Source organism: Nerophis ophidion, linkage group LG26 (genome assembly GCF_033978795.1).
Source record: "Nerophis ophidion isolate RoL-2023_Sa linkage group LG26, RoL_Noph_v1.0, whole genome shotgun sequence".
In the NCBI taxonomy this organism is placed as follows: Eukaryota; Metazoa; Chordata; class Actinopteri; order Syngnathiformes; family Syngnathidae; genus Nerophis; species Nerophis ophidion.
In genome coordinates this window covers 10,245,355-10,271,146 of record NC_084636.1, presented here as the reverse complement: position 1 = coordinate 10,271,146, position 25,792 = coordinate 10,245,355, and the positions used below count along the sequence as shown (strand labels likewise).

Here is a 25,792-nt window from a genome sequence, read left to right as displayed (position 1 = left end):
TGAAAAATATTCTTAAATTAAGTAAATTCAAGTGCTATTATCTGGACATAATGATATGCGCTCGGCATAGCATTTCTTGAAACCAGCAAACTTATACTAAAAACTAGTTTATTGTTCTTAATGGAAAGCCAACAAGACAACCGCTTGTTACTCTCGGGGTCTCCTCGCCGTTCAGGCAAAGCATATGGTCTAAAAATGCATTTTTCAAACGACAACATGACATCATCGCGCCAAGTGCGTGCTCTTTCAGTCAATTAGTGCGCATATATACAGCCCTGACCCCGACACATTTTTTTAAATTGTAATTTTGAATAATTTATCTGAATGTGCATGATCTACCTCTGTTCCAAATTGTTTGACATGTCACATGTTAAATGTTTGAATATTAACTGTCAGTTTACTGTACTGTGCCAACTGTACTACTATATGAGTACGTATTTGCTATTGTTTCATTGAAAATAAAACAGCTAAGTCCATTTTGCTGTCATCTGTTTTAATTATGAGACACAATTTTGTCAAAATCATGATTTTTTTATTTTTCATGCTTGAAATAAGAAAGTATTACTTTAAAAAAGTAGTTTTATACTTGTGTGTGTTGACAACAAACTTTGCAACAGTTGATATTCTGGTTTCAAGCATGTTTTACTCAACATCGGTCGTAAAATCTTAGCAACAAGCTGCAATATCTTAGATAATTTAGGACCAAAAACTTTAAAACAAGTAAAAGACTAACATAAAATGTGTCTCAAAGGGCTGCACAAACCACTACGACATCCTCGGTAGGCCCACATAAGGTGCTTAGTGAAAAGAATGATCTTATCAGACAGAAAATAAGCAAATATCAGCCTTATTTGAGATATTTAATCTTACTTAGATTTCACTTTTTGCCTTGCACAAAACACATTTTGAAATATTCAACACTCCACTGCCCCCTAGCGACTAAAGTGGATAGTGCTTCCCCTAATTTGTCACTTTTCATGTGTCAGGTAATCCCAACAAATGGGGCATTATGAATCCTCTTCCTACTGTATGTTTATGTGGGGCGGTATAGCTCGGTTGGTAGAGTGGCCGTGCCAGCATCTTGAGGGTTGCAGGTTCGATTCCCGCTTCCGCCATCCTAGTCTCCGCGGTTGTGTCCTTGGGCAAGACACTTTACCCACCTGCTCCCAGTGCCACCCACACTGGTTTAAATGTAACTTAGATATTGGGTTTCACTATGTAAAGCGCTTTGAGTCACTTGAGAAAAGCGCTATATAAATATCATTCACTTCATTTCACTTATTAAACACCATGTAGAAGACACACATTTTGGTTTTCAGGTTCCATTTTTGTGGGAAATTGGGCTTGTTCCAGTTTTCCTTTATTTTTTTGGTTTATTTTGTCTATAGCAGGTGTCGCCGGCCAATCAAAAATAAAAAACGAGCAGCGATCCACACTTTGGACACCCCTGGTATAAGTCCTGTTTAACGAAGTTACAGAACACGCCGTGGTCTAATAAAAACCGACCACTAAAAGGCTTATTAGCCCACGGGTCAGATATTCTACACCAAGTGTTCAAAGTGGGCAATCATCACTGGCAAACATCCTTGACATGAAACCCTCCCAACGACTTGCAGCAAGTTGCGAGCTGGCGAGTACCTGATAAATGCTCTCTTCCGATTGGTCGCGGATGGGCTCGTGTCCGGCCTCAAACACAATGTACTACAGCATCGGAAGCACAGGAGTGGGAGGGAAGAAGAGAATAAGAGAGGGAAAGTGGAAGAAGTCGGGAGAAAGTCAAACAGCATTTTCCATTAGGTTCTTCTTTTGAAAAAGAGAGGGTCACATTTTAAGAAGCACGTATTCCCCCCAGCAGTTGGTCATGCACCCCAAAAACATGCACTCCAGAAAAATCACAATGTGGATCGTGGTCTTCCCATTAGTAGCCAGCAGGGGCTGTCTCCCCACAGTGCACACACATAGGAGCAAGCCAGGAGTTCGGGGGGCGGGGTGGTGGAAGCAGGAAGAAGCGAGGATGGCAAAAGAGGAAATTACCTGGTAGACCGGGTCCTCCAGATCTTCCTCCAGTATGGTCTGCAGATGAGCGGCACCAAGGAAAAGAAGGGAAGAGGCGTAAGGGTTAAGCCGGAGGAGCAGAGAGAGTAGGCGGAAAGCATAAGCAGAACAAAAAAAAGGCTTCTTTGGCTTTTCCAACATTAAGATGATAATTTGCCAATCATCAGACAGAGGGAATATTTGGCAATCATCAGACAGAGAGAATTAAGTACAATTGGCAGAAGCCTCTTGACGTGTTCCAAGTTTAGCAGCGTTTCAATGTCAAAGGTGTCTCAGACAGGAGTAATTATGGTGGGCTATAAAGCATACTTGCCAACCTTGAGACCTCCGATTTCGGGAGGTGGGGGGTACGAAGGGTGTGGTTAAGAGTCAAATATTTCATATATATATATATATATATATATATATATATATATATAAATATATATATATATATATAGGCAACACCCTAAGAAAAATATTCAACAAGAACAACATTAAATTGAGCTACAGCTGTATGAATAACATACAACAAATAATTTCAAACCACAACAAAGCAATTGCAAAAGGACTGCCTACCCCCAGACTAAACGACTCTGAAACCAATAAGGACTGTAACTGTCGTAAGAAACCTGATTGCCCTCTCAACGGAAGGTGCTTACAAACATCAGTCGTTTACCAAGCAAAGGTAACACGCAAGGACATTAACACATCCGACACGTACGTAGGATTAACCGAAGGAGCGTTTAAAACCAGATGGAATAATCACAAAGCCTCCTTTAGAAACCAGACTTTGCGGAATTCTACAGAACTCAGCAAGCACATTTGGAACCTCAAAGACAATAATGTTGAATATTCAATAACATGGCAAATTCTTGCATGCAGCACGCCTTAAAACAGTGGTAATAAAAGATGCAACCTATGCTTAAAAGAGAAACGATCTATCATCCCTCAACAAGCGCAGTGAGATCATTTCAACATGCCGCCACAGACGGAAACACCTCCTAGGTAACACATGAGCCAATCACCACACCCTACGCCTGCCTGTACCCACCCACTCTGTGCCGTATACAAACCATTGTATGTGAATGCTTCCATTAAAATCTCCTGATGATTGAGGGAACCCCTCATGAAACAGTTCTGTAGAGATGAAGTACTCTTGTGATGTTTCCCACACCTACATATACATATATATATACATATACACACACACATATATATATATATATATATATATATATATATATATACATATATATATATATATATATATATATATATATATACACAAGAAATACTTGCCTTTCAGTGAATTCTAGCTATATACATAATTATTTATTATACATATATATTTATTTTATTATACATATATATAAATAAAAGAAATACTTGAATTTCAGTGTTCATTTATTTACACATATACACACACATAACACTCGACTACTCATTGTTGAGTTAAGAGTTGAATTGTCCATCCTTGTTCTATTCTCTGTCCCTATTTTTCGAACCATATGCATGTACAGTAGATGGCAGTATTGTCCTGTTTAAGAGTGTCACAACATTGCTGTTTACGGCAGACAAACTGATTTACGGTAGGCAAACACGTGACAGCTGTTGTTGTGTGTTGCTACCGCGCTGGGAGAACGTTAATGAAACTGCTTAACAATAAACCCACATAAGAAACCGAGAACTCGCCCTCCATTATTCTACAGTTATAACGTCATTGGGCAGGCATGCTGTTTATATTGTGGGAAAGCCTACGTGAAAACAGGCTGTCCTCACTCAGGTCCGTATGGAGCCTCCAGCGCCGCCTGAATTTCGGGAGATTGTCGGGAGAGGCGCTGAGTTTCGGGAGTCTCCCGGAAAATCCGGGAATGTTGGCAAGTATGCTATAAAGAGACGAGGCAACGGAAGTACCTGGTAGACGGCCTGCTCGCACTGTTTGTCCTTCTGGGCCTTCTTCTCCATTTCCTCCCTCTGCTTTATCTCGTAGATGAGCTGGAACAAGTCCCGCAGGTCCAGAATCACAGGTTCCGCCTGGGAGGACGAGGCAGTTAATCTCAAAACACCTTACACACACACATGAGATAATGTAACAGCTTGTGTCGCTCTCTCAACACAAACAATACAGGTCAAAGCTGAAATGTAATATGTTTCCCAACAATTGGGTTTTTTGTTTTACTTTCCAACTTACGAGATTCCTCTACAGAATCTCCTCTCTGGTCAACAAAAGCACCATGAAGATTCTAGCGGGAACTCTCATTCAACCATTTTTGGATTACGCATGCACCTTTTGGTACCCCAGCACCTCCAATACCCTCAAATCTAGACTCCAAACATTCCAGAACAAGATAGTCAGGTTACTTCTAGACCTCCACCCTATATCACACCTCACTCTTACCCACTTTTCCAAAGTGGGCTGGCTCAGGGTGGAGGACCGACTAAAACAACTTGCACTGAGCCTCGTCTATAAAATTCGCTACACCTTCCTGATACCGGAGTACATGTAAAACTTCTTCCATAACGTAAATGACCGCCATAACCACAACACCAGGGGGTGTTCCACAAACCATCTGTGGTCTCCTCAAAGGTTTCTCATTGTCCCATTGGGTTGAGTTTTTCCTTGCCCTGATGTGGGATCTGAGCCAAGGACGTTGTTGTGGCTTGTGCAGCCCATTGAGACACTCGTGATTTAGGGCTATATAAGTAAAAATTGATTGATAGGTTGATTGGAGTAAGTAAAAAGCTCACTCACTATCTCATTAACCTACCAACTAAGTAAGCAACCACATAAATCAGCTCACTCATGCACCAACCAAATATCTAAATAACTCACATTTGATAATTAACATACCAACAAAGAAAGTACTACCAATCCAACTACAAACTAACCAACCAGAAAATACTCAATCACCTATCTAACAACAAACTAACCAACCAAAAAATAATAATCACTTACCCATCTAATTGTAAACCAACTAACCAAAAAAGAAATCGCACAACTAGCTAACTACCAACCAACCAACTAACTTAAAACTGACCTATTCCAACCCTCTCTCTCATTAACTGACGGAATAAATTCATTCTTGACAATTCAAGCAACCAAGTAAGTAGCTAGCTAATAAATGAACAGCTCCCTCACTTACTCATCAACTAGGTAAAAACTCAATCAGTAACCAACCAATCAACTCACTCAGTCAATTAACTACCAACTAACCAACAAAAAAATACTAATTTAGCCAGCTACCTAACCAACCAACTTAAAACAGACTAATTCTTTAAACTCTCACTCGTTCACCGACTAAATAAATGACTCACTGACAGGTAGCCATCTGAGTCAACAGCTCACTCACTGGCTTACTCACCAACCGACTAAAAACTCAATCAATAAAAAAAATCAATTAACTCACTCAGTCAACTAACAACAAACCGACTAAATAACTCACCAACTATCTTAGAAACATACTTTTACACGGTCGCTCACTCACACAAATCAGAGCAATACCTCTCAGCATCGTACTTGGTGAAGTTTAGTAGGATAACCAATGCGGTAGTTGACTCTACGAGTCAGATGATGGCCTTCCATTGACTATGTAGTGTTTACGTCAGGCCTGGGCAATTATTTTAACTTGGGGGCCACATTTAGAGAAACAAAGGTGTCTGGGGGCAGGTATATCTATTTTTAGGGACACTAATACAAAACTTCACAATAATGTCTGATTGAATGCTAAAAACCTTATGACAGACCGCCTCAAAAAACGTTATGGAATTTTACATTTTTTCTATGAACGATAAAACACTGAATATTGACAAAATATGAATATCACAACCCCTTTCGACTGACATATTTTACAATCAAGTGAAACGCGACAAAAATTAAACAAAAAGTGAAATATGAACGAAGGGTACAAAATAAACCTACCTACTATCTGATACATCTGATATATAACTAAGCTTTAGAACTTTGTTGTGAAAAGCTCCTTCCGCGTCTGGAAACGCTTCCCGCCCACACTGCTTGGTGCCTCGTCAGAGCTGCTCTAAAGTAGATTACCATAGTAACTACCGTATTTTTCTCTCATTCGCGGAAGAGACGAAGAAAATGGCAGCAATCGTCACACACACGTCAGCAATCGTCACATACAAGTCAACCGATAAGAATTTGGCGGGGGAGGGTCATGGCAGAAGTGTATTGTGGGTCATGGGATGCTAACTGCTATATGTTATATACCACTATTAAAATAGCTATTAAAATGGATCATTTCAATGTTGGCGGTAACTTATAAAAACTGAGAAGGGCTGAACAAAAATGGCACCTAAAAGGAAATCATGTACTGCAGATTACAAGCTGGATGTAGTGAAATATGCAGCAGAAAACGACAACAGGAAGCGGCGCATACCTTTGGAGTTGGCAGAGTTGTTTAGAAGCGACATCGAGGAAGAAGATTTCATGGGATTTATCGATTAGGAGTGACAGATTGTTTGGTAAAGGTAAAGCATGTTCTATATGTTATAGTTATTTGAATGACTCTTACCATAATATGTTATGTTAACATACCAGGCACCTTCTCAGTTGGTTATTTATGCCTCATATAACTGTTGTTCACTATTCTTTATTTATTTTAAATTGCCTTTCAAATGTCTATTCTTGGTGTTGGGTTTTATCAAATAAATTTCCCCCAAAATGCGACTTATACTCCAGTGCGACTTATATATGTTTTGTTCCTTCTTTGCATTTTTGACCCGTTCGACTTTTACTCCGGAGCTATTTATAATCCGAAAAATACGGTAATTAGATGATCATAGTATCTAATTAGATTACAATAGTAACTGGTATATCATCCATAAGCGCAGATTCCAACCGTTGAAATGCTTTGTATAGTTGAAGACTTACGGTCATTAGAAAACATCACTGCACTTCATAATGGCAGCTACACTTTCCATCTTAAAGAACTAAAAAAATATCTGGAAACGTCCGGCGGGCCAGATTGAAAAGCTTAACGGGTCGCATTTGGCCCCCGGGCCTTTATTTGCCCAGGCCTGCTTTACATTATAGGGGTGTAACGGTACGTGTATTTGTATTGAACCTTTTCGGTAAGGTTGTTTCGGTTCGGTACGGGGGTGTACCAAACGAGTTTCTAAGCTAAAGTCTTAACAAGCTGCTTTGCTTCTTCTGCCTCTGTCTCAGCACCCAGCATTGTCCCACCCACACAACCATCTGATTGGTTACATACAAAGCCAATCAGCAGTGCGTAATCAGAGCGCATGTAGTCGATGCTTCAGCGTCGAGCAGAATAGTGTTTAACAGGTGAGCATAAGACTCTCTCTCCCCAAATTATAAAAAACATCTCCCAGTCAACTACTACTTACATCACTATGAGCCCGTTGACCTTCTAGAAACTTAAACTGCAGCTCAGCTCGCTCGCAGTCCTGGCTTGAGGTGAAGGCTAATTAGCTTATAGCGTAACGTTAGCTCATTTTGCAGTGTGTGTGCGTGCGTGTGTGTGTGTTAGGGGCAGCAAAGCCCTCTCTGTCTGTTATTTCATGGTGTTCAGGGATGAATAGTCTCTCCTGTTGCTATTGTACTATTTTTTCAGCTATAGTTACATTTCTCATTAGTAATGTAGCAGCCTAGTTTTGAATGGCAGGGTCCCTGCTATCACATGTTGTCAAAAATATAACATTTACATAACAAAAATCAACTACAGGCTTCCCAAATGCTGTAATAAATTAAGCATGATGAGTTGACTTGAAACTGTTTGATGTTGCACTTTTTATATGTGGAAGAAAAGTTTTGTCATTTTATTTAATCAAAGCAACAACTTGAGGCAGTTTAATGTTGATTAACGTGGGCAGAATTATTATAGTGTTCCAAATGTTATAAGGATAACGCCATTGTTTACAAATTTGGTAAATAAATAACCAAAAGATTTATATTTTGTTGTTTTCTTACTGCACCGAAAATGAACCGAACTGTGACTTCTAAACCGAGGTACATACAGAACCGAAATTTTTGTGTGCCGTTACACCCCTACATCATAACCATGAAGAAGATTCTGTCGCTGTGACACGAATCAGCGCTTTTCTCTCTAATGAGTTTTCAAGTCCCGATATTTTAGCTGCAGGTGCAGAAAGCCGAGCCTCAAATTGAGATCCTTGTTAGAGACCACAACTGATGTGTCAGACCTTGTCACTGTCAGACGGAATTCTTCAAACAAAGCTGTTTCCAGTGAGCAAACAAAGACACAGCAGCCGTTCTAGGAACCTCATCACTTTCCTCCGGGTCTAACTGCCTCTCTGAATCTCAGACTCTCCAACAGACTTCTCCCAATGCTCAGCACTTATATCGACTGTCACCCAGTAACCAGAAGCAGCCTTGGAGTACGGCAAGAGTTTCAGACCTAATCAATTATTGACTGCCAGCTTTGTGTAGTGCAACCGGAGTTCACAGACGGAACGCCGCCCCGCATAAAGCGGAGCTCTATTTTAACGCCGGCGTTCCGCAAGACGGTTTTCCTCCCGCGCCTAGCATCGCTCTTGACAGACACGCCTGAGGTGGTAGTGGGTGGGGGCGTGGGGGGGTTGGTTGAACGTCTGCTCCTACAGGGCCTGACAGCGAAACATATTGTCACTCTTGTCAGATTCACATCGCCTCGCCTTTGAAAGTACATATTCCTACAGTCTCTTCATGCCAGCTCTCGTTCCCAATGACTCTCTTTTAAGGAGGGAGGAGGAAGCAGAGAACCGACAAGTGGCAGATGGCGGAGTTTTCACAAAGCTTTGAGAACGGTCGCCTCGTTAGAAAAAATAATTAGATGAATATGTATTAAATAAATTGCCATGCAGCCTGTTGAGGCTAAAATGATCCTTGTTGATATTGTATTATGTTAAATGTCAATGTAAAAATCTACTTAAAAAGTTCGAAAGGAAATGAGTATTAATTATAAAATGAAAAATTGAGTATGTATTTTTGCTAGAGATGTCCGATAATGGCTTTTTTGCCGATATCAGATATTGTCCATCCATCCATCATCTTCCGCTTATCCGACGTCGGGTCGCGGGGGCAACAGCCTAAGCAGGGAAACCCAGACTTCCCTCTCCCCAGCCACTTCGTCTAGCTCTTCCCGGGGGATCCCGAGGCGTTCCCAGGCCAGCCGGGAGACATAGTCTTCCCAACGTGTCCTGGGTCTTCCCCGTGGCCTCCTACCGGTTGGACGTGCCCTAAACACCACCCTAGGGAGGCGTTCGGGTGGCATCCTGACCAGATGCCCGAACCACCTCATCTGGCTCCTCTCGATGTGAAGGAGCAGCGGCTTTACTTTGAGTTCCTCCCGGATGGCAGAGCTTCTCACCCTATCTCTAAGGGAGAGCCCCGCCACACGGCGGAGGAAACTCATTTCGGCCGCTTGTACCCATGATCTTATCCTTTCGGTCATGACCCAAAGCTCATGACCATAGGTGAGGATGGGAACGTAGATCGACCGGTAAATTGAGAGCTTTGCCTTCCGGCTCAGCTCCTTCTTCACCACAACGGATCGGTACAACGTCCGCATTACTGAAGACGCTGCACCAATCCGCCTGTCGATGTCACCATCCACTCTTCCCCCACTCGTGAACAAGACTCCTAGGTACTTGAACTCCTCCACTTGGGGCAGGGTCTCCTCCCCAACCCGGAGATGGCATGCCACCCTTTTCCGGGCGAGAACCATGGACTCGGACTTAGAGGTGCTGATTCTCATTCCGGTCGCTTCACACTCGGCTGCGAACCGATCCAGCGAGAGCTGAAGATCCCGGTCAGATGAAGCCATCAGGACCACATCATCTGCAAAAAGCAGAGACCTAATCCTGCGGTTACCAAACCGGAACCCCTCAACGCCTTGACTGCGCCTAGAAATTCTGTCCATAAACGTTATGAACAGAATCGGTGACAAAGGACAGCCTTGGCGGAGTCCAACCCTCACTGGAAATGTGTTCGACTTACTGCCGGCAATGCGGACCAAGCTCTGGCACTGATCGTACAGGGAACGGACCGCCACAATAAGACAGTCCGATACCCCATACTCTCTGAGCACTCCCCACAGGACTTCCCGAGGGACACGGTCGAATGCCTTCTCCAAGTCCACAAAGCACATGTAGACTGGTTGGGCAAACTCCCATGCACCCTCAAGAACCCTGCCGAGAGTATAGAGCTGGTCCACAGTTCCACGACCAGGACGAAAACCACACTGTTCCTCCTGAATCCGAGGTTCGACTATCCGACATAGCCTCCTCTCCAGTACACCTGAATAAACCTTACCGGGAAGGCTGAGGAGTGTGATCCCACGATAGTTGGAACACACCCTCCGGTCCCCCTTCTTAAAGAGAGGAACCAACACCCTGGTCTGCCAATCCAGAGGTACCGCCCCCGATGTCCACGCGATGCTGCAAAGTCTTGTCAACCAAGACAGCCCCACAGCATCCAGAGCCTTAAGGAACTCCGAGCGGATCTCATCCACCCCCGGGGCCTTGCCACCGAGGAGCTTTTTAACTACCTCAGCGACCTCAGCCCCAGAAATAGGAGAGTCCACCACAGATTCCCCAGGCACTGCTTCCTCATAGGAAGACGTGTTGGTGGGATTGAGGAGGTCTTCGAAGTATTCCTTCCACCTATCCACAACATCCGCAGTTGAGGTCAGCAGAACACCATCTGCACCATACACGGTGTTGATAGTGCACTGCTTCCTCTTCCTGAGGCGCCGTATGGTGGTTCAGAATCGCTTCGAAGCCGTCCGGAAGTCGTTTTCAATGGCTTCCCCGAACTCCTCTCATGTCCGAGTTTTTGCCTCCGCGACCGCTGAATCTGCACACCGCTTGGCAGATATTGTCCAATTCTTAATTACCGATTCCGATATCAACCGATACCGATATATACAGTCGTGGAATTAACACATTGTTATGCTTAATTTTGCTGTGATGCCCCGCTGGATGCATTAAACAATGTAACAAGGTTTTCCAAAATAAATCAACTCAAGTTATGGAAAAAAATGCCAACATGGCAACGCCATATTTATTATTGAAGTCACGGAGCTGCATAGCTCGGTTGGTAGAGTGGCCGTGCCAGCAACTTGAGGGTTGCAGCTTCGATTCCCGCTTCCGCCATCCTATTCACTGCCGTTGTGTCCTTGGGCAAGACACTTTACCCACCTGCTCCCAGTGCCACCCACACTGGTTTAAATGTAACTTAGATATTGGGTTTCACTATGTAAAGCGCTTTGAGTCACTAGAGAAAAGCGCTATATAAATATAATTCACTTCACTTCACAAAGTCCATTATTTTTTTAACATGCCTCAAAACAGCAGCTTGGAATTTGGGACATGCTCTCCCTGAGAGAGCATGAGGAGGTTGATGAGGGCGGGGTTGAGGTGTGTGTGTGTGTGTGGAGGGATTAGCGGGGGGTGAAAATTGTAGCGTCCCGGAAGAGTTAGTGCTAAAAGGGGTTCTGGGTATTTGTTCTGTTGTGTATACATATCTATATATATTTTGCCGATATTCGATATTCTGATATTGTCAAACTCTTAATTACAGATTCCGATATCAACAGATACCGATATATACAGTCGTGGAATTAACACATTATTATGCCTAATTTTGTTGTGATGCGCCGCTGGACGCATTAAACAATGTATTCCAAAATAAATCAACTCAAGTTATGGAAAAAAAATGCCAACATGGGACTGCCATACGTATTATTGAAGTCACAAAGTCCATTATTTCTTTTAATATGCCTCAAAACAGAATTAGGGACATGCTCTCCCTGAGAGAGCATGAGGAAGTTGATGTGGGCGGGGTTGAGGTGTGTGGGTGTGTGGAGGGATTAGCGGGGGGTGTATAGTAACGCGTCCTGGACGATTTAGTGCTGCAAGGGGTTCTGGGTATTTGTTCAGTTGTGTTCATGTTGTGTTACGGTGCAGATGTTCTCCCGAAATGTGTTTGTCATTCTTGTTTGGTGTGGGTTCACAGTGTGGCACATATTTGTAACAGTGTTAAAGTTGTTTATATGGCCACCCTCAGTGTGACCTGTATGGCTGTTGACCAAGTGTGATTTGCATTCACTTGTGTGTGTGAAAAGCCGTAGATATGTGACTGGGCATGCACGTAAAGGCAGTGCCTTTAAAGGTTTATTGCCGCTCTCTACTTCTCCCTACGTCTGTGTACACAGCGGCGTTTTAATAAGTCATCATTTTTACTTTTTGAAACAGATACCGATAATTTCAAAACCGATACTGATCATTTCCAATATTACATTTTAAAGCATACTCTCGGACTGCCAATATTATCGGACATCCCTAATTTTTGCAAAGCTATTTTTCACATAAAAAAAAAAAAAAGATTACATTGAACAAAAAACAAAAGACTATTTACTAATGAACAACTTTTTGTTGCCGAGCAGACTCCATGAGTACCGACTCACTATCTCCTCAAAAGGACTGGAGTGGCATTACCTCAAAAGATGACACAATGGAAAATGTTAAAACCAAAAAAAATATATAAAACACTACTAAAAAAAACAAAAAACAATATATTAATGATATATAATTACTACAAATTCATGTCTATTTTTTAACCCATATTAAAACCAACCTTTATTCATTGGCCATTTTTAAAATGTTAATTTTATTTTGTATTCGCTGCTTCTTATCCTATTTCATCTGACCATATTCATTTTGAATGTGTGTTTTTACTTTTGCTTTTAAATATTTTTGTATGTGTATTTGTTTTAATGCTTTCTCTAATAGTAATATAGTTTGGTGGTCAGCCCTTTGTTTTCACCTGTGGTTTAAGTGATAGGGCTCCATAAATAAAGCTGGTATGTATAATAATAATATTATGACAATAATAACAACAAAAATAAAAATGACAATAATAATAATAATTATATGAATATAAGTGTAGTAACAATATTTGATTAAATGAATGAAATAATTACTCATTAAGCAATATTTGAATCTTTCTTTTAATTTTTCCGTGCGTTGCATGGTGGGGCCTGTCAGAACATCATTGACTTGTTATGCCTCTATATCCGAGTCTTCAGGCAGGGTCTTCTAAAGCAGTGGTTCTCAACTTTTTTTCAGTGATGTACCTCCAAAGAAATTTTTTTTTGATTCAAGTACCCCCTAATCAGAGCCAAGCCTTTTTGGTTGGAAAAAAAAGAGATGAAGAAGTAAAATACAGCACTATGTCATCAGTTTCTAATGTATTAAATAGTTTAACAGTGCAAAATATTGCTCATTTGTAGTGGTCTTTCTTGAACTATTTGGAAAAAAAGATATAAAAATAACTAAGAACTTGTTGAAAAATAAATAAAGATTTCTACACCATCCATCCATTTTCTACCGCTTATTTCCTTTGGGGTCGCGGGGGGCGCTGATGCCTATCTCAGCCACAATCGGGCGGAAGGCGTAGTACACCCTGGATAAGTCGCCACCTCATCGCAGGGCCGTATTAATACATTTATGATGTCATTATTTATTGAGTTATATCATTAAAGTGTGTGTCAGCAGTCTATGGATTAATTTCATCTTTCACACTCAGACATCAAAGTCCAAGGGCAGATTGAAACATCTGATTGGTAGCCCAGCACTCGGATCAGAGAGGCAATGATTGGACTAGATTTGTGTAAGCCCCGCCCACTTACATTGATGGCTTACTTTGACTGACAAAATAAAATTCATGGTACAAAAGATTTAGAGCACTTTGAATCATTGTGCTATTTTAAAACACATAGAAGTAATTATCAACTTAAACTGCCTTCTTTGAGGATTGTAATAGAGATCCATCAACTTAATTCTAAACATTTCTTCACAAAAAAACAAATCTTTAACATCAATATTTATGGAACATGTGCACAAAAAATCTAGCTGTCAACACTGAATATTGCATTGTTGCATTTCTTTTCACAGTTTAAGAACTTACATTCATATTTTGTTGAAGTATTATTCAATAAATATATTTATAAATGTGTGTGTGAATGGGTGAATGTGGAGATAGTGTCAAAGCGCCTTGGTTGGCGCCTTGCATGGCAGCTCCCTCCATCAGTGTGTGAAAGTGTGTGTGATTGGGTAAATGTGGAAGTAGTGTCAAAGCGCTTTGAGTACCTTGAAGGTAGAAAAGCGCTATACAAGTACAACCCATTTATTTATTTATCATTTAAAGCGCTTTGGGTTCCTTAAAAGGGGTAGAGAAAGGCGCTATACAAGTACAACCATTATCATTAACCATTATTATAAAGGATTTTTTAATTGTTTCTATTTTTAGAATACTTTTAAAAAATGTCACGTACCCCTCGGCATACCTTCAAGTACCCCATTTGAGAACCACTGTTCTAAAGATCCCAAAAACTCATTGTAAAACCCGTGGAGACCTGGCATTCCAGGCTCCCGGACTCTGGAACAACTTGCACCGGTCCCTCCGTAAACTTGACTGTGTCGACACTTTTAAGAAACATTTGAAAACTTCTCTTTTAAGTAAAGCTTTTAGTTAATGCGCCTTTTAACTTTCATTTGTAATCCACTTTCTATCCTTTTTGTGATGTTGCTGTTTGTTGTTTTAATTGAATTCTTGTTTTACTTCACCTAGAGCATGGGTGTCAAACTCTGGCCCGTGGGCAATTTGGCCCGCCGTGTAATTTCATTTGGCCCTTGAGGTAATATCAAATTAAGATTAGAGCTGGCCCGCCGGTATTATTCAGCGGCGGTGCCTCTGTAACACCGCATTCATCGCTGATACTCGTACTTGCTAACCCTCACGATTTTCACGGGAGACTCCCGAACTTCAGTGCCGCTCCCGAAAATGGTTAAACAGCTCGCTCCCAATCAAAAGGAACTGGGTTCGAATCCCAGGCAGATCAATCGGTAACTAGGAAAGCTTTTATATCATAGTTTACTGAGACAGGTTCTCAATTAAAAATTTAATTGGGGCCCGAAATTTCCCTTTAAGAGTACCAAGGATGGCTGAGGGGTCAAAACAGGTATTTCCCAATCAAAGAGGACTGGGTTTAAATCCTAGTCAGGTTGATCGGTAACTAGGAAAGATCCAGTGGGAGGAGTTAAAGTTCACTTGGACAACAATATTGGGGGTGTGTCTTGAAGGCACTGCCTTTAGCGTCCTCTACAGCCTGCCGTCACGTCCGCTTTTCCGCCATACAAACGACGTGCCAGCACAGTCACATAATACATGCGGCTTTAACACACACAAGTGAAGGCAACTGCCATACAGCTCACACTGAGGGTCGCCGTATAAACAACTTTAACACCGTTACAAATATACGCCACACTGTGAACCAACACCAAACAAGAATGACGAACACATTTTGGGAGAACATCCGCACCGTAACAGAACACAAACACAACAGAACAAACACCCAGAAACCCTTGCAGCACTAACTCTTCCAGGACGCTACAATATACACCCCCGATACCACCAAACTCCGCCCCCCCCCCCCCCCATTTTTATCTACATTTTATTTGATATGCCATTGATATTTTTTAATTATTATTATTATTATGGAATAAGCGGTAGAAAATGGATGGATGGATGGATTATTTGAAACTCTATTTTCCTTGTCACTATAAAGTTATATAAGCCTTGCTTGTTCAATATTCAATGCAAAACTTGTTTGGGTCCCTGTTAAAAGGTTAATTTGTTCAACCTTGGCCCGCGGCTTTGTTCCATTTAAAATTTTGGCCCACTCTGTATTTGAGTTTGACACCCCTGACCTAGAGCGCTTTGTGATTTTATCTCTGAAAAGCGCTTTATAAATAAAATGTACTTACTTGCTGTGCGGGTCAAAGCCTTAGAATAAAAGTAGCCATTTTATTTACTTTTACTCGGGTAAACGTCGGGTAAATGTCAGCTAAGGTTGACGGATGGCGGCTTGACGGGGTTGCGTATGGTGACACCCAATTTTGTGATCTCTGATCTATGCTGTAATAAGGCGTGCGTATGTGTTTGTGTGTGTGTGTGTGTGTGTGTGTGTGTGTGTGTGTGTGTGTGTGTGTGTGACGGCACTGTTTGAGTCAAAGAGCAGCGCTCGGAGGATGGATGTGCCATTAGAGCTGGTGACACACACTCAAAGTCTCATCGACTCACTATGGGAAATCGATGCGGCTGCCGAGCGAGCCAGCTGGATCCAAACGGATCACAGGGGTGCAACAAGAGCTCCGAAAGGGAGTATTAGATATCGCATAGAGCGCATTTGGGGCAGCATTTAACACTCACATAAAGACACAAAGCAAAGTAAACAACGCGGTGGAACGGGAGCTGCTGTGCAAAGGTCCTCGTCTAAATGTCAAGAGGTCTGCGCTACTGAGAGAAGAGCCTGATAAATTATACATTAGGCTCGTGAACAATAACAAAATGTCTTCAAACAAAGCGCACAAATGGACTCTCGCACACAAAAACGACCGCTTACCGATTGCGCGGTCTTGATGGCCACAAAGCGATGGTGGCCTTCCTTGCCGCAAACGTAGCCGAAGGCTCTGTGGTCTGTGATGTCCTTGGCGATGTAGGAGATCTCGTGGACCGCATGGTGGTGTTGCAGGACCTGAAAAGAGACCCACATTGAGATTTTTTTAATACTGGGAAGTCCAAAACCAAGGGCAGCAAAGTGGCATAGAACAGTGTTTTTCAACCACTAGTGTGCCGGGAGATACAGTCTGGTGTGCCGTGGGAGATTATCAAATTTCCCCTATTTGGGCTAAAAATACTTTTTTGCAAACCAGTAATTATAATCTGCAAATTTAGTTTTGTTGTTGCGTGTCGGTGCTGTCTGGAGCTCGGCAGAGTAACCGTGTAATACTCTTCAGTAGGTGGCAGCCGATAGCTACCGTATTTCCTTGAATTAGTGCCGGGGCGGTAATTAATTTAAAACCTCTTTTCACTCCGGCGCTTACCAAAGGCATGCGGTAAATTTAGGCCTGCGCTTATAAATTTGAGTGTGATGTAAGGATACCATCATGAAAAGCACATTTAATAAAAAAAAAAACATTATTATGTAGCATAAAAAATGCAGATGGCCTTAAAACGCCACAACACTCAGTCACTGTATGTAAGTACCCAAAATAAAGACTTGGCATAAATATAAATTCAATCGGATCAGAAACATTGGAGGAAACGGGATTAAAACCCGATGCTAACCGCCCATAGAAAATACATGGGTACGGCTAGTAGCTACTATTAGCAAACAAATTCATTTAACAACTCGGCTTAATATCTTAACATCGCCACACTCGGCCCTGATGGTCGGCACCTATAAGTTTACAATTTGTTGTAAAATGTTGGACGGTTGTTTTTACGACATGCAGGCAAACGAAAACTTTAAAACATACCGGCTTCAGATGTCCCCAGCCTTAGCCACCTGGCAGCCATCTTGAAACGCTGGATTATATAGAGCACGATAGGCTGCAGCGGGTCACGTGAGCGCCTGTGTTATGCTCGCGAGATTAAACGTGGAAACGGCGCAGGTAATATGAGGGGATGCCATGAGAGGAAATATGGCTTATTTCCCACCCGTGTTGCACACTCGTGACGTGACGAGTATGACCCGGCGGTAAAAGGAGGCATATGCTAATTATTCTGCAAATCGAGTTTGACCCGGCGGTAAAACGAGGCATGCGCTAATTATTTTGCTAAACAAGTTTGACCCGGCAGTACTTCTAAGCTTCCGGTAATTATTTTGCAAAACGAGTTTGACCCGGCGGTAAAACGAGGCATGCGGGCGGATAATATATACCCGGCGGCAATTCAAGGAAATACGGTAATTGCTATGTAGATGTCGGAAACAGTGGGAGGCAGGGTGCAGGTAAAAGGGTGTCTAATGCTTAAACAAAAAATAAACAAAAAGGTTAGTGACCCTAAGAAAGGCTGTGAAGCTTAGGGAAGGCTATGCAGAACGACACTAAAACTGAACTGGCTACAAAGTAAACAAAAACAGAATGCTGGACGACAGCAAAGACTTACTGAGGAGCAAAGACGGCATCCACAATGTACATCCCAGCATGACATGACAATCAACAATGTCCCCACAAAGAAGAATTAAAAACTGAAATATTCCTGATTGCTAAAACAAAGTGGATGCGGGACATATCGCTCCAAGGACGACATGAAACTGCTACAGGAAAATACGGAAAAAAGAGAAAAAGCAACCAAAATAGGAGGGCAAAACACTAGACAGGAAAACAGCAAAAAACTCCAAATAAGTCACGGTGTGATGTGACAGGTCGTGACAGTACACCTTCTTTGAGACAAGAGCTAAAATGATGTATAGTTGGTTATGGTTTAAAGCCGGGGTCTCAGACACGCGGCCCGCGAGCCAATTTTGGCCCATGAGACGTTATTTTCCGGCCCTCACCTTAATATGAAAGTTAAATGTTAGTGCGGCCGGCAAGTTTTACATGAACGGCGCTTGACTCTGTTGTGTGCGGAGCTGAAGGAATCTACCAATCACAGTGTGGTATGTGGCTCTCGAGGGCCAAACATGCAAGCAGAGAAACGTTTTGCCGCTTTTCCACTAGACCCGCACGCGCTCCTCCTCCCTTCCTCGCCCGCCCCCCTGCTCGCTCTCTCTGTCACTGTGTGTGTGTGCCTCTCTCTCTCCCTCCCCCGGCGCCGCTGTAAATAGTCCAGGCCGGGGAGACGAGAGGGCCGGTAGCTTCCGAAGCACTCCGCCAAAGGAACGAGCAACAGTACAAAACTGTGGTGCACTGGACCCCAGCGCTGATACTCCGACAGAGAGTCGCTGTGCGATTTGGACGTGATGTTAGCCCATTCGGGGCTAATTGTGCTACCATAACTGTAAACACCACCCCCTCCCGTTGGCTCCAGACAGAGACGATTTTTGTTATTTGGGTCCAAAATGGTTCTTTCAAGGTTCTGGGTTGCCTACCCCTGCATTAGTGGACAAGTGGCAAATGAGTGAAAGCGACAAACGCGTTGCCATAGAGATGAGGGTTTTCTTACGAGCCTGGCTACAGTCACATCGCGACACCTGTCCGTCAGCAATAGCAGTGCCTGACAACCTGGACCAATTCAAACAATTTTTTTATTTATATATTGTTTAATTTGCATTGCCTCACATTACTTAATTCTCATTTCGGTAATTTATATTTAGATTTTATTTTGTGTTGAAAATAAAAATAAAGACATTTAAAAATATTTTTTTAAAACCTTTTTTGCGGCCCAGCCTCACCCAGACTCTGCATCCAGTGGCCCCCAGGTAAATTGAGTTTGATACCCCTGCTTTAAAGTCATATCCAACAATTGCGACAATGACTTTTTACTGTCAACTGTGTTTTGTTTTTTTAATGATTTCTGCTGGTGGTGTGCCTCCGGATTTTTTGAACACAAAAAAATGTGCCTTGGCTCAAAAAAGGTTGAAAAACACAGGTCTAGAACAGGAGTCGGCAACCTTTACCACTCAAAGAGCCATTTTGACCCGTCTCACAAAATAAAGACAACAATGGGAGCCACACAACTCTTTTGAAATTTAAAATGAGATAACACTGCATACAGTTTATTTTTTTTGCTTTGTGCTATGTATAAACCAAGGGTCTCAGACACGCAGCGCGCACCTTATTATATGAAAATTGAATGTTAGTGCGGCCCGCAAGTTTCATATGAGTGCCGCTTGACAGCATCACACGTGCCAACCCTCCCAAATTTTCCGGGAGACTCCTGAATTTCAATGCAACTATTCTTTCGAATGTCTGCAAATTTTCCCCTTATAACTAGAATCTCATGCATCCCTAACTCTTCCGGGCTACATTATACACCCCCGCTGGGGGGTGCGGGCGGTGTTTGGTTGTAGCGGGGTTGTATAATGTAGCCTGGAAGAGTTGGGGATGCATGGGATTCTGGGTATTTATTTTGTTGTGTTTATGTTGTGTTACAGTGCGGATGTTCTCCCGAAATGTGTCAGTCATTCTTGTTTGGTGTGGGTTCACAGTGCGGCGCATATTATTAAGTAGGGCTGTGAATCTTAGGGTGTCGCACGATTCGATTCAAAATCGATTCTTGGGGTCACCATTCGATAATATATCGATTTTTTTCGATTCAATTCGATTCTCGATTCAAAAACTATATTTTTTGCGATTCAAAATGATTCTGTATTCATTCAATACATAGGATTTCAGCAGGATCTACTCCAGTCTGCTGACGTACTAGCAGAGTAGTAGATTAAAAAAAAAAAAAAAACACTTTTATAATTGTAAAGGACAATGTTTTATCAACTGATTGCAATAATGTAAATTTGTTTTAACTATTAAACAAACCAAAAATATGACTTCTTTTATCTTTGTGAAAACATTGGACACTGTGTTGTCAAGCTTATGAGATGTGATGCAAGTGTAAGCCACTGTGACACTATTGTTCTTTTTTTTATTTTTACAAATGTCTAATGATAATGTCAATGAGGGATTTTTAATCACTGTTATGCTGAAATTATAACTAATATTGATACTGTTGTTGATAATATTCATTTTTGTTTCACTACTTTTGGTTTGTTCTGTGTCTCCTCTCAATTGCTCTGTTTATTGCAGTTCTGAGTGTTGCTGGGTCAGGTTTAGTTTTGGAATTAGATTGCATTGTTATGGTATTGCTGTGTATTGTTTTGCTGGATTGATTAAAACAATAAAAAAAATATATATGTATATATGTTTTTTAATTGATTTTATAAAAATGAGAATCGATTCCGAATCGCACAACGTATTCAAATCGATTTTCTCCAACACCCCTATTAGTAATAGTGTTAAAGTTGTTTATATCACAACCCTCAGTGTAACCTGTATGGCTGTGAAGTGAAGTGAATTATATTTATGTAGCGCTTTTCTCTAGTGACTCAAAGCGCTTTACATAGTGAAACCCAATATCTAAGTTACATTTAAACCAGTGTGGGTGGCACTGGGAGCAGGTGGGTAAAGTGTCTTGCCCAAGGACACAACGGCAGTGACTAGGACGGCAGAAGCGGGAATCGAACCTGCAACCCTCAAGTTGCTGGCACGGCCACTCTACCAACCGTGCTATACCGCATGCAGCTCAGGAGCCCCGGGTTGCCGAACCCTGGTCTCGAAGAATTTCAAACACAGGTACAATCATTAGGGGTTTTTGTTGTGATGGAATCGGACCCAAAATGGGCGGCATGCTAGTTGTGGCCGCTGATCAATGGATTCAAAATTCAAAGGATTCTTTCCAAATTCCTGTCATCTCTGTTGAGAGTGGAAAAAAGGAAAAAAGTCCCCGTGTCAATGAAGCGTCCTCAAAGGAGGACCTTGTGAGCCTTTTTAAACGGTTTCTCGCACGTCCCGGCCTCTTCACTGTAGTCTCAGTAGGGGGGCGCCGCGCTGGCGTAGCCCATGGCAGATGGCGTTGTGTTGACTCCCTCCGTCTCATGTCCCCGCTCAACACACAAACACGCGATGGCGCTGAAAGTTACGCCTAACGTTGTTGCCAGATGCATGCTGGGAGCATAACACACACATTCACACGCACACACCTGCTGCTCATTCTTAACGAGTCATTCATATTTGATAATTGGAGTCATGCTTATCAGCTCCTGCCTGGTGACCTGAGAGTGACACCGAGGCAGCAGGGAGGTGGTGTTGCACGATCTCTCGGAGGCTGCCGGGGTGACAGAAGTGCATGATGTATTTAGTCGTCGTGGTAACGATAGAACACTCAGGGGAAGGCGGTGGCCTCTTACCAAATTTGATTGGAAATGTAGGTCTTAAAACTCAAAAAGCATGTCAATCATCCCCAAGTGGCTTAAATGTGGCATAGGCGACACCTTATGAAAAATGTAAATAAAGATAGAAAAATGGGACTATTGCTCAGGGGTGTCCAAACTTTTTGATTTGGGAGCCGCATCGGGCTATAACACTTTGGCTGGGGGCCTGAAAGCAAACTGCATGTAAAGTATATACCGTATTTCCTTGAATTGCCGCTGGGTATATAGTATGCGCCTGCCTAGCATTACTGCCGGGTCAAACTCGTTTCGCAAAATATTATTTTTATTAGCGCATGTCTAGAATTTCCACTGGGTCAAACTCGTCACGTCACGAGTGACACTTCCCCTGTTATCATTTTCAAAATGGAGAAAGCTGATTTCAATAATTTGAAATCGCATAAAGGGAAGAAGATTAAGAGCTAAGCAGTAGGATTTAAGGTCCAAGCTATTGAATATGCTCAAAAGAACAGTAAGCAGCTATGTTTTATTAATATACCGTAGCTGCGTGTGTCAATTATGAGTCATTAAATGACTCCCGCCTCCTGGTGGTAGAGGGCGCTTGTGATCCTTCTTTCGACTACTCGGCTGCAGAAGTGACAACAAGCAGCAAGAGTGAGCAGCGATTGTTTATTTTTTCCTCTCGCTTGCACTTTTAACATGGAGGATTACATATCTAAAATAAAACAGTTTTCTAAACTGGACTTTCAATTGAAGCAGGAGGTAATAAAGGAAGTTCTCCATCGAGACAGAAACTTTGAAAACTGAAGAAAGATAAGGAAGATTTCTATAAACAAGTTATCAATGCTTTTGATCAGAAGGAGCTGCGCATGGACTTCATTTATAAGTAAAGGTAAGACCATAATAACGTTTTTTTTTTTTTTATTAAATGTGCTTTTCATGATGGTGTCCTTACATCACACTCAAATGTATAAGCGCAGGCCTAAATTTACCGCATGTCTTTGGTAAGTGCCGGAGTCAAATGAGGTTTTAAAATAATTAGCACATGCTTGCCTTTGGTAAACGCCGGAGTGAGAAGAGGTTTTAAATTAATTAGCGCCCCAGCGGAAATTCAAGGAAATACGGTATACAATCCGGACCACCAAATGTTTCCAATGTTTTTTTTTAACCTTTAACATCAAAATAATGAATGTGCTGTGCCATTGTCAAATTACTGTAAGTCTTGAACTACAGAAAATAATTAAATGGTTGGAATCTGCACTATTGAGTGATATACGTGTTATATCGGTAATCATGGGTACTACGTAACAATAGTTTAGGGCAGGGGTCGGCAACCCAAAACGTTGCTTTATTTTGGACCAAAAATATAAGAATCTGTCTGGAGACGCAAAAAATTAAAAGCCGTATACAAGTGTGATAATGAAGACAACACATGATGTACAGTAAATGTCTATATTAGCTACAATAGCCTACTATCAAAATGACTATGCGTCAGATCTTCAGTGACAGAAATGTTGAAATTTAATATTTTTTCTATGTTTTTACATTAGAAACCATTATTAAATCAGAGACTACTTAGAAGGTGCGATAACTCCTGGAAATTACTGGCTTTTAATGGCTAAAGGTATAGATGTGCGTGTCCAAGTTTAAGGAAACTGCAGACTGTGTTCTTTTAATAGATTTATTACAATCTTTGGCAAGGTAGGGTAATGTTTGCTGTGGTCTGGAACAACATGACACACACACAACTATCTGAAATGGAGCCAATATTACATGCAGGGTGCTGTGCAGGAGACAGAGGCAGAACGGAGCGGAGCAGCTTGTTAAGACTTTAGCATAGGCGGTTACTTCATATGTTCGTTTGGAACTTGTTCGGTACTCCCCCGCACCGAACCGGAACCCCCGTACTGAAACGGTTCAATACAAATACACGTACCGTTACACCCCTAGTGCATTCATAGTTTTGGTGCCTTCGGTGACAATCTATAATGTGAATAGTCATGAAAATAAAGAAAACGCGTTGAATGAGAAGGTGTGTCCAAACTGTACTGTGTGTGTATATATATATATATATATATATATATATATATATATATATATATATATATGTAAAACAAAATAAATACCCCCAAAGATGTTTCTTCCCCAGTCAAAATAATTGCTTAGGTCTGGCGTAGAATGTTGATGTACTTAAGTCAAAAGTCACATTACTACGCTTCTGTTTCATTTCTTACATTTTCAATTTCCTATCCTGTGACCATAATGATTTTTCCTTAAGTGTGTCCAAAGGTCACACTCATGGATTTCTACATATTAAATATTTCTGGCTTAATACTCAATCAATTGATTGCAAACCGCGCATTCTTCCTGAGCAAGGCGGCGGCAGACAGAGAGAGGACGATGGCCTCTGCGAAGATTAATGTCTCCTTTCCTCTTCCCCTCCGTCTCAGGCGCCACCTTCCTCCTTCTCTGCGGACGACCTTCCTCTCCTCCAGGAGAGCGGCCATCCATCCTTCCTTTTTGCCCGCGCCGCGCATCCATCCGCCCATCTGGCTGAGTGATGCACAGGCCGGGAATGAGACTGTCAAGATCCGTGAACCTCAGCAGAGTCGTTGGGGCCGTCCCTCACCGCGCCCGGCTATCCATTAGTACTGATAGTCAGGACAGCGTATCGCCATAGTTAATATTAATGTGCGGCGACAGAGGACAAAGTCTCCCTATGGGGAGCTTTACTTTGACATATGCTCGCCCGTCCCTCACCACGCCGTCGCCCCCTTGTGTCTTTACTTCACGTCTTCGCCCCTGCTCCGGGTCGGCTCCATCTTTTTGCCGAAGAGGGTCCGATCCGGGTGAAGGGGGAGGAGGGACGAGACAAAGACCGATGACGAACATAAAAAGAGGCATGAAGAATCGCGCCGCCGGGGATGAGCTTGTCCGCCTGAAATATGGCCGCGTGCGGGAGGCCACTGGTCACCGTGTCCCGCCTGACGCATACGGACGCAGCATCTCTGAATTACGGCGGGATACATGCAGTCGGGGTGTAAATCTCAGGCTAATAAAGGCAGGTGCAGCGGGGGCGTCTGGCTTGCACTGACTGGAAGGGACATTTTTGGCCCCCCGTATGGCTTGTGGTCAAAATACTAGACCAGTGGTTCTCAAATGGGGGTACGCGTACCTCTGGGGGTACTTGAAAGTATGCCAATGGGTACGTAAGTTTTTTTTTTTTTAAATATTCTAAAAATAGCAACAATTCAGTAATCCTTTATAAATATATTTATTGTATAATACTTCAACAAAATATGAATGTAAGTTCATAAACTGTGAAAAGAAATACAACAATGCAATAGTCAGTGTTGACAGCTAGATTTTTTTGTGGACATGTTCCATAAATATTGATGTTAAAGATTTATTTTTTTGTGAAGAAATGTTTAGAATTAAGTTGATGAATCCAGATAGGTCTCTATTACAATCCCCAAAGAGGGCACTTTAAGTTGATGATTACTTCATTAATAATTGAATCACTTGTTTATTTTTCAACAAGTTTTTAGTTATTTTTTTCTTTTTTTTCCCCAAATACTTCAAGAAAGACCACTACAAATGAGCCATATTTTGCACTATTATACAATTTAATAAATCAGAAACTGATGACATAGTGCTGTATTTTACTTTTTTATCTCTTTTTTTCAACCAAAAATGCTTTGCTCTGATTAGGGGGTACTTGAATTTAAAAAATGTTCACACGGGGTACATCACTGAAAAAAGGTTGAGAACCACTGTACTAGACAAGGGGTAACCAGCGCGGTCCACGCGGGCACCAGTTTGCCCGTAAGGACCGAATGAGTCGCCAGCTGGCCTGTTCTAAAAATAGCTCAAATAGCAGCACTTACCAGTGAACTGCCTCAATTTTTTAAATTGTATTTATGTACTAGCAAACTGGTCTCGCTTTGGTGATTTGGTGTCCAGTTCAGAGTGTGACATGATTTATCTAAAAATTTGAGAGTTGACCTTTTGTATTTTACATTATTTGTACAAACATGGTGCAAAGT

At 42.0% G+C, this 25,792-nt stretch overlaps 1 protein-coding gene across 5 annotated transcripts in view; it reads right to left on the bottom strand.

Annotated features, from left to right (window-relative positions):
* Positions 1-25,792, bottom strand: part of dab1a (DAB adaptor protein 1a) — a 708,809-nt gene that overhangs the window by 69,590 nt on the left and 613,427 nt on the right. For 3 of the 5 annotated variants that reach the window (XM_061888191.1, XM_061888195.1, XM_061888193.1), the window contains exons 10-11: positions 16,482-16,613; positions 3,952-4,071 (exon numbers count right to left, since the gene is read on the bottom strand). In XM_061888191.1, the coding sequence (XP_061744175.1) occupies positions 3,952-4,071; positions 16,482-16,613 (252 nt within the window). Of the gene's footprint in view, positions 1-1,638; positions 1,702-2,034; positions 2,074-3,951; positions 4,072-16,481; positions 16,614-25,792 lie in introns of all 5 variants that reach the window. The other 2 variants (XM_061888190.1, XM_061888192.1) reach the window with 2 other exon arrangements.